Raw genomic sequence first — 16,814 nt, 5'->3', positions numbered from 1 at the left:
ACATTCACAGTGCAGTAATATCATACCTATCAGTGCAATGCAGCTGATTTAACACTATTAAATATGGGACATAAAACTTTACAGTTCTCTATTTATTGGAATTATTTCTTCCTTTAACTCTAGAGGAGAAGGTATTTAAATAGCAGTTTATTTGTATATTCAAAAACAGTGTCTCAGTGCATATTTTGATAAGAACGCACTATTTTCTGTAATTTTCTGTAAAGCACATCTTTAGGGCACCTCATTACCTAGCCATTTTGGATTGATGGCTTTTTCCCTGGAAATTAATCACTAGGGTTTCAAATACCCAATGGAAAGATTATTTTTATTACACTATTAAATGAATACAAAACATAAAAAGTTTCACAACTTCCTTTGCAAATGTTTAATGAGAGGCCTAGAGAAAATGTAGGTTTTCTGGATGATTTACCTGGAAGCATTTAGCTTTTCTGTTATTATTTAGGATATTATTCATCATATCTTTTCTTTAAACTTTATAACACTTTTATACCACAAATACCTGAATTGGTAATATCATCTGTTAAGAAAGAGATTACAGCATATGCATTGCTTAAGGGAAACGTTAACCAAGCTGACAAAATGTGAATTATTTATTAAATATCTTAGTGGGATTATGTCTGATTGAAACAAAAGATACATTAATAAAAATACCAGATGGCTAATATGTCTGATTATGCATGTCTCAAATCTGATGTTTTTAACATCTGTATTTGGGGTGATAAATATTCCCACTTGTACTTATTTTTCTTAGAATAAACAAAAATTCTTCAGTAAAAAAATAATACCCTTCATATGGGTCAATTAATTTTACTTTTTTTTAAGTAATGAGGAAGATTTTGATATGTATTGATATGTGTTGTATGAGTACAGGTGGATCTATTGATGAGGGGTTAGACAACTGCATCTCTTAAATTTCACTGATTTTAAATGACTGAACAAATGTACACCCATTTATTAGGGGAGGGTGTCCTAAATTACTGTATTAAATATGTACATAACTGTATTTGTGTGTCTGCATAGACATGTTATGTTTGTGAGATTATTATTCAAAGATGACACTATAAAGTCCCACTCTTAAAAGCCAAATGGCACTTCACTGTGGTTTTATCCTGCACCGAGATTTTTCCCAACCAACTTCTAAAGGATTTTAGATAAGAAAACAAAATCAGCTGTTTTAGCCATCCAACTGAGACAGTCCTGACACCAATGATTATGGATATGTCTAGTATAATTAGTTGTCAGATAAAAATTGGAAACAAACAACTCACCTTTCATAGATGTACCATAAATGCATTCAATATAAATGACAGATAGTCACTTCAGTACTTTGTACACATCGCATTTTAAATCCCTGGCATTTAAAAACAGAAGCAAAAGATCTACTGTGAAAGAAATGTCTTCTCCAAGCCAAACTTCTATTAACAAACTGTTGCATTAATTTTACTGAAAAAGGGAATGAACATGTGGTCAAGTCTCCAGTGAGAAACACAGTAACAGTCATAAGCAACTCTAAAAGAAAATGCACTCTCACTTAACAGCACTGTTCCAATCTACACTTGTTTATAACATTTGCCAAGGCAATTAAATTCTTTTTGCTTTCATCGTCTGCTGGATTGTTAATTGTTACATGCACAGTCCGTTAGGAGCAATGGAAAACTCTTAATCATTGTCTTATTAAAACATCTCACATCCTGTATTAATTAACATCCCTAAGAATAAAATAGATGCATCTTATTATGATTCTTTAACAAATCAAGACCAATTAAAAGCAGAGCGAGATCAAATACGCTTAGCTGGAAATCAGAAGTTATAACGTCTTAATTTAAATTTGTATGAAACAAACAAACAAGATCACTTGATACGAGTCTAGACCTCAGTCTTTGATACATAAACATTACTCCAAAATATCTTTACTATTTTTAATTTTTCCCATATGACAAAAGTCTGGAGAAGTCAAAAGTCTGATGGCAGAGTCTGACATTCCAGAAATGCTAGCTGTCAGTTAGTGAACTTTATAGGAGGTGGGACTGGAAAGGATCTCAAGACAGCACCTAAACATACACCTCTTGACCTATGAAGAGACTATGCTCCTGTCCTCCCATCCCTTCTGAGGTCTTCTCAGCAGAAAATGGGATTCAACAACCCCCAAGTCACTTCCTGCTGCCCTAGGAGTAGGCGCAAACAGTTCATTGTTAGAACTAAGGCTTAATTCATTCACCTGTCCTTCACCTCATACAATGCTCATATCCTGCACCATTCTCCATCAGATTATTATTTAAAATGTTTGTAGAAACAGCTAGTGATAAAAATTCTACTATACAAGCAGTCTATTCCAGTGTTTAAATATCCTTAAAGGTGGAAAGGTTGCTTATCCCCCTCCCTGCAGTACATCCACCCTCTTCTCAGAGGACACAAAAACATGATTTTATCTTCCTCTTTTCAGGTGGTTTGTTTTGGTTGAAACATGTTAACTTATTTCTTCTCAATTTCTTCCTGGGGAAAAAGTAATCTTCGTTCTTTCAGTCTTTCCTCAAAGGATATGTTTTCTCAACCTCAGATCATTCTGCTTGGACCAGATCTTCCTGAAGTGTGGTTTCCCACGCTTGTTGTAGTGCTGCAATCTTTAGCACAGAACTACTGTGTGCTCCATCATTCTCCATATTGTACCTGTGACATTGGTTATGACTTCCTAAGGTTTGGCTTGCTACTCATCATTATGAAATTGCACCGCTGATCTTCTGCACATTTCTCCAATTTGTCGAGACCACTCTTGGACCACTCCAATTTTGATCCCACTTTTGAAAATGGGAAAAGCCTGGCCACATCTGCACTTTTAACAGACAAATCTATTTCTATCATCCATTTCATTACTGAGAATACATAAATTGCATTCGGCCAGAGACATGGAGCGTCATCCAGTAAAACCTTCCATTTTGACACTAAACCCTTCATTACCACTCCAGCTAGGTGTGTGTCGATGCAGTATGCTCTGATGGGATTTGCCCACTGGATGTGTATAGCACCAGAAATACTGGCTGGAACAAAAATATAAATGAAAAATAAAAATAGCCAAAGAAAAAGCAATGCTGTTCCTCATCTATGGGGAGCAGAAAAGAAGTAACGTCATTGGTCCTGTCTGATAGTAACATCTTTGCACAGGATCGACAATTTCCTTAGCTTAAGTTAAGATACAAGATTTGGCCCAAAATGCAAGACATTGTAGAAGAAACCATGTTTTCACAGCAAAGTGGAACTTTCATGAAATGTTTCTTCTGTCCCCTGGAGATACAGAAGGGAGATAAAAGATAGATGCTGGCAACTATCAACAGCAACAAGCATAAATTATTCATAATTTACCATCATTCATTCGATTTATTAACTGAACACTTTGATTTCTTCTATGAAGGATAGAATACATAGATTTCTTATTTCTTATGCAGGTGATTTATTCAGCTGATACTCAGCCTGTGATCCTTGTACAATCATCCAATAATTTAGGAGAAAGATGGTTTCAAAAACTTTCAGGGAAAGGAAGACAGGATAAAAGCAAAATAACTGCTTTTAAAGTCCTAACAAAATATGTCATTTTACATTCTGGAAAAGCAAAGATAAAAAGAATGTCTTAGACACAGAAATTATGGAGATATTGGTAGGGTGGTAATAATGATTTGCAGATGAATATTGTGACTTTAAAATGCATCGAAGTAAGAGCTGAGAGCTTAATCCTGCCTGGTGCGGAACATCTCACTGTTCAGCAGTTTACAGGATGAGTCCTAATGTATCAGTGGATCTCAGTGAATTCTTGAAGCTATGAACTTCTTCCTTTTCATCATTTGTGAAATTATTTTACAAAGGAAAAAAATATTGGTATCTTGTATTCACAAGTGCACTATGTGCAGCCTGTACCTTTGATAAATTGCAACAAATTAGTTGTTTCAAACAGAAGAAAATATGGTGTTCAGTTTTCTTCTTTGCACCATTTCAAATGGAAAAGCTGTTCCAAGAACAGCAGCTCCTGCAGCCCTTGTTTGGCTTCTGCTATTTTAACAGCCAGACATTTGAGTTCACATTGGTGCTGAACTTCTGTGAATGCAGATGAAAAGGTACTGGAGGAAAAAAAGCATGTCTTTAAAAAATGAAGTCTTTCTCATTCATTTTAAATAGTTTGAATGTGTTGCCTGCAAAATATGAAAGCTTTTCATGTTGTCTTCAAGAAGCAAAATAAATTACATTCCAGGCTGGCAGTCAGGAAGAAAATATATTTTAGAAAAAGGACCAAAGGTAATAGCTATCTTGTTTTTCTCAACTAGAGGTCAGTAGCTCACTATGCCTCCAAAGCTAAGGACATCCAAACCAAATTTGACCTTTTTTTTTTTTTTAATCACATTCCACATGTGATTTACAAATTGCACAGCCTGCTGTAGATAACTCAAGGCCAGCTGCAATGTCAAATGGCATTTTAGAGACTGTTTTTTCAAATAAGATGAGAACATTTGAAAGTAGTCTAAAGGAATCTAGCAGTCTGCATCACTGTCAGTCATTATTAGCCATCAGCAGTGCAATTAGCTGCAGGTAGACAATGTCCAGTATGCAAATAGCCACTGGATTTGTGCACGAAAATGATGAACTAGGTATAAGTTACATGTTTTGCATGTCTAGTTGATTGCTATAGCAACAGAAGACAGGAACCTACTTATAAATGAAAAGTTAGACCATGTCAGGTTAAAAATCTTTCTGCTAGATTTGCTAATGGTTTTTCTGTTTGGTGTTTAATTATAACACCTGGTTTACATTGATAGGTTCAATTCCAACATATAATCTACATACTTGGCACAGTTAAAGAACTTTTTTTCACTAATATTATTGAAATTATTATTATTATTATTTAATACTATTTTTTAAAATAATATTTCTAATCTAACAGTATTTTTTTTTTCTGCACTGCTTTAAATTATGAGTGACTTCTATTACTTTCAGTTAACATGATTTGTGTCAGATGAAGATCTAGCTATACTCATTCTAGGTTGTGCCTCCAGCTCACATATCTCTCCCTTGTACCATACTAAGAGCTGAAGGAAGACAACATGCTCATATTAACAGTCTCTACCTTGAATTTCTGTAAGCATTTCTGCAGGGAGGTTGTTCTTCAAAATATTTCTCTTTTTGCTTGGCTTTGAACCTTCTATCATAAAGCACTTATAAACTATGTACAGTGGAGTAAATTCCCATTTTAGTAGCATCATTAGATAGATCAAGTGGAAAAAATAACAAGAATGTGATAGCATGTTTTGCAAGTTTAAAAGTTTTATCTGCCTGACACCTGTTCTGAACTTGAAGAAATAATAAAGGTCATGTAATACATATTCTTATTCATGTGTCACAGAGAAGGAAAAAACAGTCCTTCTTCTGACACTGGACGCTTTTGCATAGCTATCCATTGCATGCCAACCAACTCCTTACTCTTTAGCCAGTCCCGAGAAGAGTGCTCAGTGAGGAAGAAGAAAGGAGGATGGCTAAGATCAGGAGTGGAAAATTTACACCCACCTGCAGAGCTTTTATGTATAACAACTGAAAAGAAGGAATGTCTTTTTTCTCCTCTTAATCACTCCAAAAACACATGTGCACACACACACATACATATGTGTTTACATATGTATATATGTATATTAAAAAAACCCTGCCCAGTCTTTTATAGCAGAAAGCATCTTCCATGGGATGGAGTATGCCTATAAACAGCAGTTTTATTTCTGGTGAGAAATCAAGACATCTTTCACTGTCTTTTACCTGGTGTCATTCACTTGTAACTCTTCATGGTGAAAAGAGTTACTCCACCAAGAACAAAAAACTTCAAAGCAAGTAAATAGTCTGTTCAAATCTGTGAATTCCCTCTCTTGCTTAAGTAAGTCTTCAGTGATTAGTAATAAAGAAATAAAATGTTTCCAAAATAAAGGAATATGGCTGTCAAAAATTAGTTTTCATCCAGGTTCTTTTAGATTTTAAATGAACAGTACCCCCTTTATTGTCCAAACACTGAGATGTTCTGCACTGAAGCAAACTCCAAACAGAAGCTAGGTCTAGCTATTCTTTTAAAATAATCTGCCTGTAATAGGAGCAGGATTAACTGCTCCATGAAATAACATGTTTAAAATACTCCACTCAGAATAAGAAATACGGTTAAGGTACAGCAGACAACATCATAGCAACTTTACCATCTGAGGTTTGAATATTAAAGTCTCAACTCTCAGCCATTATAAATAGCAGGAACCAATAATGCTACGGCCGATGCAGACTTTTCATGCAATTTAAGTTTCTACAAGACATGAGATCCAGAAAGATTCTCTGTGGAGAGAATTTTCATCCTCCTCACACATCCATTGACACAGCACCACAAACAATCTTTCCCACTGCAGCCACCTGTTAATGGACACGCCCTGAAACCTGGTTTCTAGCTCTACTTTTGGAGCTAGAAAGCAAACATCATTTGTCATAAACACCACTTTTCCCAAGCTATTCTTCTTCAGGTATTTCTTCTAAATTATTCTATCATAAAACATACAATAGTTTTCTTTTTAAAATATGAATCAAGTTACATTGTTGTTATTCGGATTTGCTGCTTATGCCATAAAACACTTAGTTCTATTGAAAAATCTTAGTGAAAGTTTGAAGGCAAGATATCCAAATTTGTTGTTGGATGCAATTATAAACAAGACTTGTTTATATTTCAGGAATCTTTTCTGCAGATAATATCAGTAGATATTTTCCAGGTTTTCATTCTCTTTTGCATGAACTGATCATAAAATAAGTTATCATACTTAAAAGTACAACAGCATACGTTTTCTACTTTTTTATATTAATAGCAGCTGTAAGAGACTAAGCTACAGAGGAGCTACACATATGTGGGGGGGGGTGTATGTGTAAACTTGCTGAAGCTGCTGAGTAAATGTTTTAGCAAGTTACACCTTTTAAGTATGCAGACTGACATAAGTAGATATATTCACTGTAAAATCTTTAACATTCTACAATAGGATTGTCAAAATGCAGGAGCTTGAGTCCACTTTTACCAACACAGGCATCTTGTAATGTGGGAGCCACTGGGCTGTGTGAGGCTGAAGCTCTATCCAAGGGAGGGAAGCATCCTGTAGCAGATGACTAGACATAATAGAAAACATAGGCTGTTATTCTTCCCTAGTGTACCTTCCCAGCCTCCGGCTTTCTTCTATCTGTATTTTTAATAGACCCTGCTGATTTTGCCCCTAATAGTTTATCTGATCTTTAACAGTAGTTAAAGGCGGTGGAAGCTGTGCCACAGTTTAATTATGTGTTGTATGGTGAAGCGTGACCTTTAGGTAGCTCAAGACCAACCTGCTGTAATTCCTTGTCCCCTCATGGCTCTGGTAAGGGGACAGGATGAAGAGACTTAGTCCATTTAATAATTTGCAAAAGGATGTTCTGTGCTTGTGGCCATCTTGCCACTTCACTCTGTATAGTTGCTGCTTGAGATAAGGCAGGACCAGAACTTCACCCCCTCAGAACTCAAAATGAAGATATGTGTGGGCTTTAGGCGCTGACACATTAATAACTTACATTCTGCTCTTTATTCCTTGACCACTAATCAGCTTGCTTTTTATTGTCATTGGGCATTTTTTTTCAACTGAAAAATTATATAAAGCTATGTATCATAACTCCAACATCATCTTCTTGAATGCCAATGAATCATTACAGTCTTCAGAGGTGTTCTATACTGAAATAAAATGAGAAAAAAATGTGAGGAGTGAACATGTATGGTATGAGGCTACTGGCTCTTCAAAGGTTTTAATTGTTTAGGTGGTTCATTTAGTATTGACTATTTGGGCATAAAGCAACAGGTAATTAAAGAAAAATTACATTTGGCTACAGAAATAGTTTTTTTCTGCTGATAAATCAGATGTACAGTTTTTGTCCTTTGTCCTCCCTGCTCTTTCCATGTTTCTTGACTCCATTAGAAACTTAGGCTGAAGTAAAATGAAGAGTGACAAAGAATATATTTTTCCCATAAGAAATTTACCATGGGTCCAGAGCAAAAAAATCCAGTAAATTTGCTCTTAGAATATTACATTTCATGCAGGTCACATTTGTGGATGCTGACAAAGCTTCCCTTGCTTTCTGATAAATTTATTTCCCTAAAATCCTTTTTCTGATCTAGCACATTTAGTTAATTTCTTGAAACTGGATCTTGAATTTCAAGGGAAGGTGAATTTCAGATTTGCATAAATTAACCTCTGAAACAGATGAGTTTGATTTCAAGTGCTAATGAAATCATGTATGAGTTAGAAATAAAATTTAATTCTTGTTTTCCTGCTCTAAATAAATGACATAATCCTACCTTGTTCAGCTATGTTTGTTACTTCGTTTGCATCACATACTTCTATTTATTTTGCATAGCTATATGCGGATACAAATATTGGGGCTGTAGACGGGTTCTTCTGGTAAACAACAATGGTTTTTGTTCTATGCTTTCATTTAAATGTTATCTCTGAAATATGTCTTCCGTAGGGAAAAAAAAAATAGAGAATAAAAAAATTTTCCAGTAGCTCTGCAGCAAGAATTCTCTGCAGTTCTGCATTGCTTATCATCTGGCTTGGTAAAAAATATCAACAGATACATTGCATGTATGCACAAGAAATCAAATGAAAAAAATTTACTTTTAAGCTTTCCTAGCTGCAGATTGTACATTGGCAGGTGCTACTCTGTAACTCCAATAATAATCTTACTGCCTTTTATTGTGTGCTATATTGCCACAAATCAAACTCAAATTCAGGCACAATCTTGTTAGCCCAAGCTCTAGCTCATTTATGTAATCAACACTGTACGTGGGCAACAAACAATTTTTCCTGTGGTAAATACACTTTTTCCTTAGACTCACAGCACCGTTGTTTCTGTGGTCAGTCTTTCTGCAATTTTATCCATCTATCTTAACTCCTAGGTGCTTTAATGCTCCCATCTCTGTGTTAGTGAGATGCCAGATGAGAAGGGAAATTTATCGCTTGTGAAAGAGCAGCACTTGTGGAAGATACATGTTTTATTCGAGATGCCAAATTGATAGCACTTCAGAGAAGCTTTCAAAACTCAAAGAAAATGTGCAAGATAGAGACCAAAAAGTGAAGATTTTCATGTAGTGCTTTGTAAACATGTCAAAAAGAACCAGCTTAAGGGCTAAAGTAGTAGATCAGCCTCTTCTGAATTCAACCTTTGACATTTTTCCTAAGAACTAGGAAACTTGTCATTCTGCACTAATTCAGTCATATAAGCCCTTCTTCAGGAGGTCCACATTCCTTCTCCGCATGATGGAAACAAAACTCATTCATTTCAAGTCAAAAAGTCATCAAATACAGTTTTGACAACTGAGAAGTGAATTGGCTGACATTTGAAGAGAATGAACATTTCCTATATAAACTGAAAATATCCCAAGAGAATAATCTGATAACTTTGCCAAAAAGTGGTGCTGTGGCCTTTGAATTTAAATAGTGGCTGCCAGGGGAAAAATCCAGCACTGTTTTAACCCAGACGTTTGGGAACTCACTTACATATTGGTTAACCCATGCTAGTGGAAATAACATCGTAACGTGCACTGTACTGTGCTAAGATTTTTAATTTGATCCAAAACCAATGCCCTTAATTCATATGCTGAATTTTGTTTGACAGAAGAAGATAGTATCCTTGATAATCACTAACTTTACAAGGGTATATATAGTTGCATCCAAGCTGCATTCATAAGTGATACAACAAAAAATTCTTCTTAACTTTAATTATTAATGTTACTTTGTTGGAAACAATAACAGGATCTCCTGGGTTTAATTTGACATGATACAAATGCCAAGTAAAAAGACATTTTAATTTTTTAAATGTTAATGATTTTTATGTAACTTTCAGAGGAGGGCCCTGGGTGTTGGTAGAACAGCAGATTAAGCTTTGAATCAAAGGCTAAATCTGCACCGGGGCTGAGCGTACCACGCTCATACCCAGCTCCGAGGTCCGTGAAATACAATGCAATCCCCAGGTCTTAGCAAATGCAGGTGCTCTTTGCAGCACCAGTTAGGTGCCCAGATGATCAAAATTCAGCATGGAGAGCAGGGAGGTACCCAGGGACATCAGAGGTGTACCACAACTGTTCCTTACGCCACATAGGCTTAAATCTTCTCCTTACTTGCCCTTCAGGTGTTCCAGGGAAATTTTGACAATGACACGCACCGTAAGAACGTCATTGACCCTCCGATCTACGCCCGGCACATCCGCATCCTCCCATGGTCATGGTATGGCAGGATCACCCTGCGGTCAGAGCTGCTGGGCTGCACAGCGGAGGACTGAGGTGGATCTCCATTAGGCATCGCAGATCTCGGTGTAGCTAAAAGTCCCTCCATAGAAGAAACTGTGCAAAGCCTGTAGGATGCTGAGTGGGTTTTTCATGAACAAGTGCTCATTTTATGGTAGGCCACTAACTGTCTTTTGCAAGGAGGTCTAAGCCTGCCCTTTAAATGATCCAATCTGATTTTGTCCTTGAAATCTGTTAGTGTTGTCCCTTCTGCTGTGGAATTCTCTTTCTAGTTTTCCTTTGAGTTGTTCACACTAGTTGAAACATGTTAGGGAAAAACAGCAGCATCCTTTTTACAAGGGAAGAGAAATAGCATGGCAAAGCTCATTTGCAGCTTTAGAAACATTGGGCTGACGAGTTCTCCATAAATCATACTGTCATCTTACTTGCAAAAAGTGATACTGCAGCTTTTAGCAATAAGTTTACTTGGGGATGACTGCATTATAGTAATTGTGCCTATCAAACACTGTCAGTATTTATGACATATATTTTGGAAGATACTCTGTGGTACTGTAAAACACAGTACCTGTGCTATTACAAGCTACCTTTCATCACTTTCATCTGAACAGCAGAGTCCATGCACCCAAAAGGTTTTCCTAACTAACCCCATTTTCCTTCTCTATTTTGCATGCTATAGACATGACCTCCATCTTTTCTGTTGAGTATCATCACTAATGTTATTTTCCTTGAAAGAGGTGACCTGTTTGCATATGGAGCAAAATCTGCTGTCAGTATATTATGAAGTTAATGAATTTGCCAAAGTCTATTAATTCTGCTTGAGATGCACTTTTTAAAGGAGGCTGAGATGAGATGCCAGGGTACTTGTGGTATCTCATCTTAAGCACCCACATAGGTAAAGGCACACAGTGCATCAGAAATCCTGAACCCATTTCTTGACTTGCCCAGAGGTGAGCACACAACCCTAGATGGAGCTGCCTGCCCAATTACTTCTTTCAGAATCCTCCTTAATTTCTGTGAGGAGGTAAATGTAGGGTGATTGAATCAAATGCTGAAAGACACACAGGAGGAATGATTTACTTACTGCCAGGAAACCCTCCAGGTAGGTTCTTCTTATGGTAGCAGTCACAGCCTTCCTCCCAGAAATGAAAGCAAGAGGTATCATAGGAGTTCATCTAAGCTGGGCCCTTGGGACCCTCCACTCCCAACTATGTCTTTTCAGACATATGCCAGTGAGCCACGAGGAGCCTAATTTTTATCATGCCTCATCTACAGAAATGCTTCATACACACTATGTTGTCTTAATTACATGATAACCATTGAGGACCCCAGTTTAAAAAGTAGGCTTTAGGAGGAAAAGTGGAGCAGTACGGGGGACAATCTCCCACCATGCCTCAGTTTCCCCTGACGATGGAGATAACGATACCAACCTTCATAAAGCACTCCGAGTTTCTTTGGCATAAGGTGCTTTGAAATAATTTGACTATGTTAGTGTAGCACCGAAGTCTAAAAAAATCCTGGGACAAGGAGCGAGGGGACCTTTTATCTGTTACCTGAAATAACAGCATTTGTGACTACTGCCAGCCTTTTAATTTCATAACATGCTGATGTGGAGAGACATAGATATATATATACAGCTGCATGTTTTAGCAAATGTCACTGAACTTATTTTTTGTCACAATTACATTCTCACCGAAACGCTGAAGTATGAACCTGGGCACTGTTTCCCAGGCAAACAGCTAGTTGGCTCACAGTCTGCAAAGGGCAAAGTTTACTTTGGAAACAAAATGGTTTGGATTTCAAAAACCTGCATTTAATCACACATTCTTCACCACAGACAAAATATATTATCCATTGAACTGTGAAAGACTCTAGAATAGCAGCCAGGAATTTTACATACAAGAATTGGGGATATATTGGTGGCGGTTTTCTGATAGTGTCACTTAAACTGTCACATTTTAACAAGCAGAACACCATGCCTCTATAAAATGACTTAATCCTTAAACTGTATTTATACAAGTATTTATTTTGTAAGGCTTAGACATTTAAGGACTTCTAAAGAAGAGTCTTGTAAAGGTAAAAGTATGTGTAAGAAATGTTGAGGTCCTGTGCAACACTGCTAAGTTTGTTTTTTATTTTTTACTTTGTGCTGCATAACAAAAGCCACTAGACTGTTACTGTCTTGTCTGTAACTGTGTTAACAGCATTCCGTAATGATGTATATATGGAGTGGTCTTCAAACATAGTAAGCGATTTTAAAGAGAAAGTCAATCATGATGGTACTTCTAAAGAGCAAAAAAATTCTGAATAATGGAGAACAAATGTATTCCTAAATTAGCTATTGCCCATGTTTTGCACTTTAGGCTCTAAAAAAAAAAGAAAAAAAAAGTAATACCTATCTCTTTAGGGCACACAGAATATTTAAAGAGGTCCAAAAACATTTTCCTCTTGTGGGAGACCAGTTGACCCTGAATTTAATTACAGTTATGAAGAATAGCATGTAGCTATTCCACTAGTCGACTGTACCCAAAAAATGGAAGCCCATTTCTGAAAATTAGGTTCCCTAGTTTACCAGCTTGTTTTAATATTCTTTTGAACTATTTGTTCTGTGTTCTTCAATGATTTTTTTCATGTTATTAATCTTTTGCAACTTCAATTTTGGTTTTGAATTAATCTTTCTTGGCTTAGTAATTTAATTGTTATCCATTCATCTGCATAAAAAATAACGTTGTCATGATACCGAACACAGTATTTTTATTTTGTATTAATTTAGAGTCAGGTATTTTCATCTGTATGTCCTGTGTCAGCTTTCATCTGCCAGCAGTCTTCACAACCTGCAAAGAAAGCTCCATATCCATTGTGATAACACTCTGTGATAATTTGTAAAAGAATCATATATGTGATACCCTTACAATTTCAGCCAACGTACTGGGGCCTTTTCTAAAGAAATTATTCCTTAGCTACCAAGAAGCTTGCTTTAAATGGCATTGTGCAGCCATAGTACCAAATTCTGCTCCCAGTGTCAGCAGTGTAAGTATGAAATAACTCTTGACTTCTGTGGAATACTTCAGATTTAACAAAACAGATGAGAATCAGATTATGGTCTAGAATTAAAATTTTTCCCTTTAATTTTATTTTCTTATCTTGGTGAACACCATTGACATAAGGGTTAAGTTATAAATTAACATGACTGTACTCTCCCAGTGAAAGCAACTGGCATCCCAAAACCAGAAATAAGTGCAGGATATGTCCTTTGAACGGGGAATGGAGAAACACTCTGAAATGATCCTCGACTTCTGTATTAATTGTAACAATGGCATTGAGCAAGACTGAAAATGTTCTCCTAATTAAATTTCACCCTGAAACATTTAAGTATTTGTAGGCAGACTTCACGTTTCTGTAGCTCTGTAATGTGCTACATTTATAGCCTGGGAAATAAAGCACTGGCATGAGGCTCCATTTTATTTCTGTTCTGTTAAGGGCATATCACATTAACTGGCTCTGGTTTTGAGGTTGACTTTCTCTTTTGGAATGGCTGCATACAAATTAGTGTCAGTTTTGAAGACTAAGGATACTAAATGAGTGTATCTTTGCTATACAACAAATATGAACTATAATATTCAGTGCTGGCTTCTGATGTGTCAGTAAGTACAAAAGTATCTCAGACACAATGACCTTTGCAACCTTTCAAGCTGTGTAATATTCAAATGGTTTTGTATATACTCTAAATCATGTAGAATGATGTAAAACCAGTATGACCTTGTCTAGTCTTCAAACTTAACAATAAAACTTTTGAAAAATGAGGTCATTTTTTAAGCACTTATATTGCAATACCTTGAAGGACACGCCACTTATCTCAGCCTCACTGGCAGCAAATGCAGAGCAGAGATATGATGTGGCATTTTCCTGGATTCATTCACGGGGTCTTTGTAGTAGGTAAGTTTATTTCTGGCAAAATCAACTGTGGTGCTGCGCTCCCTTCAATGTGTTCCCTTTGTTCTTTCAGATAAAAAAGCAAAGGTTTGAATGAGCCTAAAAATAGGAAATAAAAATATGCTCTCTGAATGAGCACCAGAAAGGTAAACTGACAATTTCATTTCCTTTAAGTCCAATTTCTTGGGATATTTATCAGTCCTTATCCCCTCTTCTCCATTCCGGCATAGGCAAATTAATTTCCAAAAAGATAAACAGCACCTGCAACGCTATGAGGCTTCCAGCGGAGATGCCAAAGCAGGGCCGGTACTTGCTCACGCCCTCACATACCTTCACTTTATTTGCTGTACAGCCCACTTCCCAAAATTTCTCAGTTTAGTTCACTGTATTACTTCAATTTCTGAAAAAGCCTAGAGGTTAAAGTAGTGCATGTAAAAGCCATTCACCCACAATTTTGAACATTGAGATTTTTAAAAAATTTTAAAGTTTTGTGTTCCTATGAGAGATGGAGCTTCAGTGGTTTACTCCTTACTGATCCAGAATAAGCTCACAGATATGCATGCTTTTGTTTCAAATCCATTTCAGCTTGTGTCCTTTTACCAAAAATTGTCTTTTGGAGATTAAAACCACCCTCGAGTATGCACTGCAACAGGTACTTTGTCTGCCAAATGTGTGGTCTGAACATTTAACAGCGTATCATCTTTCAACAGAAAAGTCACAGAATTGATGTTGCAATTTTTTCTGATGACATATCTCCACTGGTTGTAAAAATGAGAATATAATGATGCACACAAAAAGAGGATTATGTTTGGTGAATGATGGCTGAATATTAGCACTTCAATCATAAATTTCTGAAAATATACATCTTGAATCTTTCTGACTTTTAATTATAAATTGCAGCTCCTTCATGAAACACGGGGCCTGTTCCTGAAAAAGTGACAAGGGATTTTTCCTCTTATTCCTCATAATGTAGATCCCCAGGAACTCTAATGAAGACAATGAGAGAAAATAACGAATAATTCTCTTCAGAATAGCAATTATTTTTCAATATCCATCCTCCCATACCTGTTGCTAATGAGCTCAAGGGATAAACATGCATATCAATATGCTACATCATTCTAAAATATGTAGCTCTGATATTTCTGTGGTAAATACAATTATACTTGCTTTGTACCTTAGATTCAAATAACAGGAGGTTAATCTGTTCACTTAGTCATCACTAAGTGACCTGTGATCACTTAGGCTTATAAAATAGAATAGGATAAAACAGAAGATATTTTACTGATACAAACTTTTTATTTTCTGTTTTTCTTTAAATTTGCATAATTTTCTTAATAGAGAAATACACTTTAAGATGTGAAAGATTGCTTTAAGTTAAGAATATAAAGCATAAAAGGCACACGTGTAAGTCTTGTGTAGCTTTATAACCACATTTATCACAAATTATCTTTTAATGATACAAATCAGTATCAGCATTTGGGGAGCTGTGAATGCATAAATTTAAATGTCTCTGAACATAAGAACATGGAAACATGTCTTGGCCTCACAGTTTAACTTGCTAAGAATGCAGCAAAATATATTTTACTTGTATATGTTAATAACAGTTGTGTTTTGATATAGTATATATCAATTTAGAAGGAGGCTCCACATGTATGGGCATGTATGGGAAGCACGAATAACCTGGTGAAATACAGGTGAGGCACAGCAAATGGAGGGAATGGTCAGAGCACAGTCCATTCATCATGACAATGTTTCTGCATTCATCATGACAATGTTTCTGATGCTGCTTTCCTGCTGGTTTAGAAGCTAATGCATTGTGGTTATCTGAGGTTGCACATCAGGTGATAGGTCAGTAGGCACGTTTCTGATGGCCATATGACTAGATGAAGGATATCGAAAGGTCACTAAACATTTGCATCAGACTGGAAAATCAAAAGCAGCCTAAAGGAACATCTTGAAATACAGTGTTTTTCTGAGACGCTGCAAGAGGTCAGAAGGAGCTGTAGAGAAATGTATTGTATTGTCTTGACCACAATAAATACAATTAAATACACACACTGTTGGGCATAAAATATATATGTAATCCATTGAAGCAGAGTCAAAGGCCCCTTAAAAAGTGATACAGCATGTTTTTATGAAAGTGTCAGACAATATGATGTAGACACTATGGACTGATACACTATGGATTTTTGTACTGGGTCTGGCTGGGATGGATTTACCTTTCTTCATTGCTGGGAAGGGTCTTTAGGGGAAGGTAGCCATTGCTTGGAGACTGGCTGGGCATCAGTCTGCTTGTGGGAAGTGATGACTGATTGCCTTTACACTTGGTGGCTTCAGGATTTCCCCGCCACCTCTTTCCTTCACTCATTACACTGTCTTTGTCTTGACCCACAAGCTTTCTCACTTTTGGTCTTCCTATTCTCTATCCTGTCCTGCTGGTGGAAGAGAGTGACCCAGCAGCTATGTAGGGCTTAGATGATATTTGGGGTCAACCCACCAGAACTTGGTCGATGGCAAGTTGAACATGAGCCAACAGTGTGCTCTGGCAGCCAAG

The 16,814-nt window shown here is 36.6% G+C and overlaps 1 protein-coding gene across 1 annotated transcript in view; it reads left to right on the top strand.

Annotated features, from left to right (window-relative positions):
• Positions 1–10,365, top strand: part of EDIL3 (EGF like repeats and discoidin domains 3) — a gene marked incomplete at both ends in the record, with an annotated part of 260,749 nt that extends 250,384 nt beyond the window's left edge. Inside the window, one exon of the mRNA XM_082335828.1 lies at positions 10,216–10,365. Coding sequence (XP_082191954.1) covers positions 10,216–10,365 — 150 coding nt within the window. The remainder of the gene's footprint in view (positions 1–10,215) is intronic.
• Positions 10,366–16,814: the final 6,449 nt, after the last annotated feature.

Source organism: Platalea leucorodia (genome assembly GCF_965183815.1).
Source record: "Platalea leucorodia genome assembly, chromosome: Z".
NCBI classification, from domain to species: domain Eukaryota; kingdom Metazoa; phylum Chordata; class Aves; order Pelecaniformes; family Threskiornithidae; genus Platalea; species Platalea leucorodia.
This window is presented reverse-complemented; position numbering and strand designations above follow the sequence as displayed.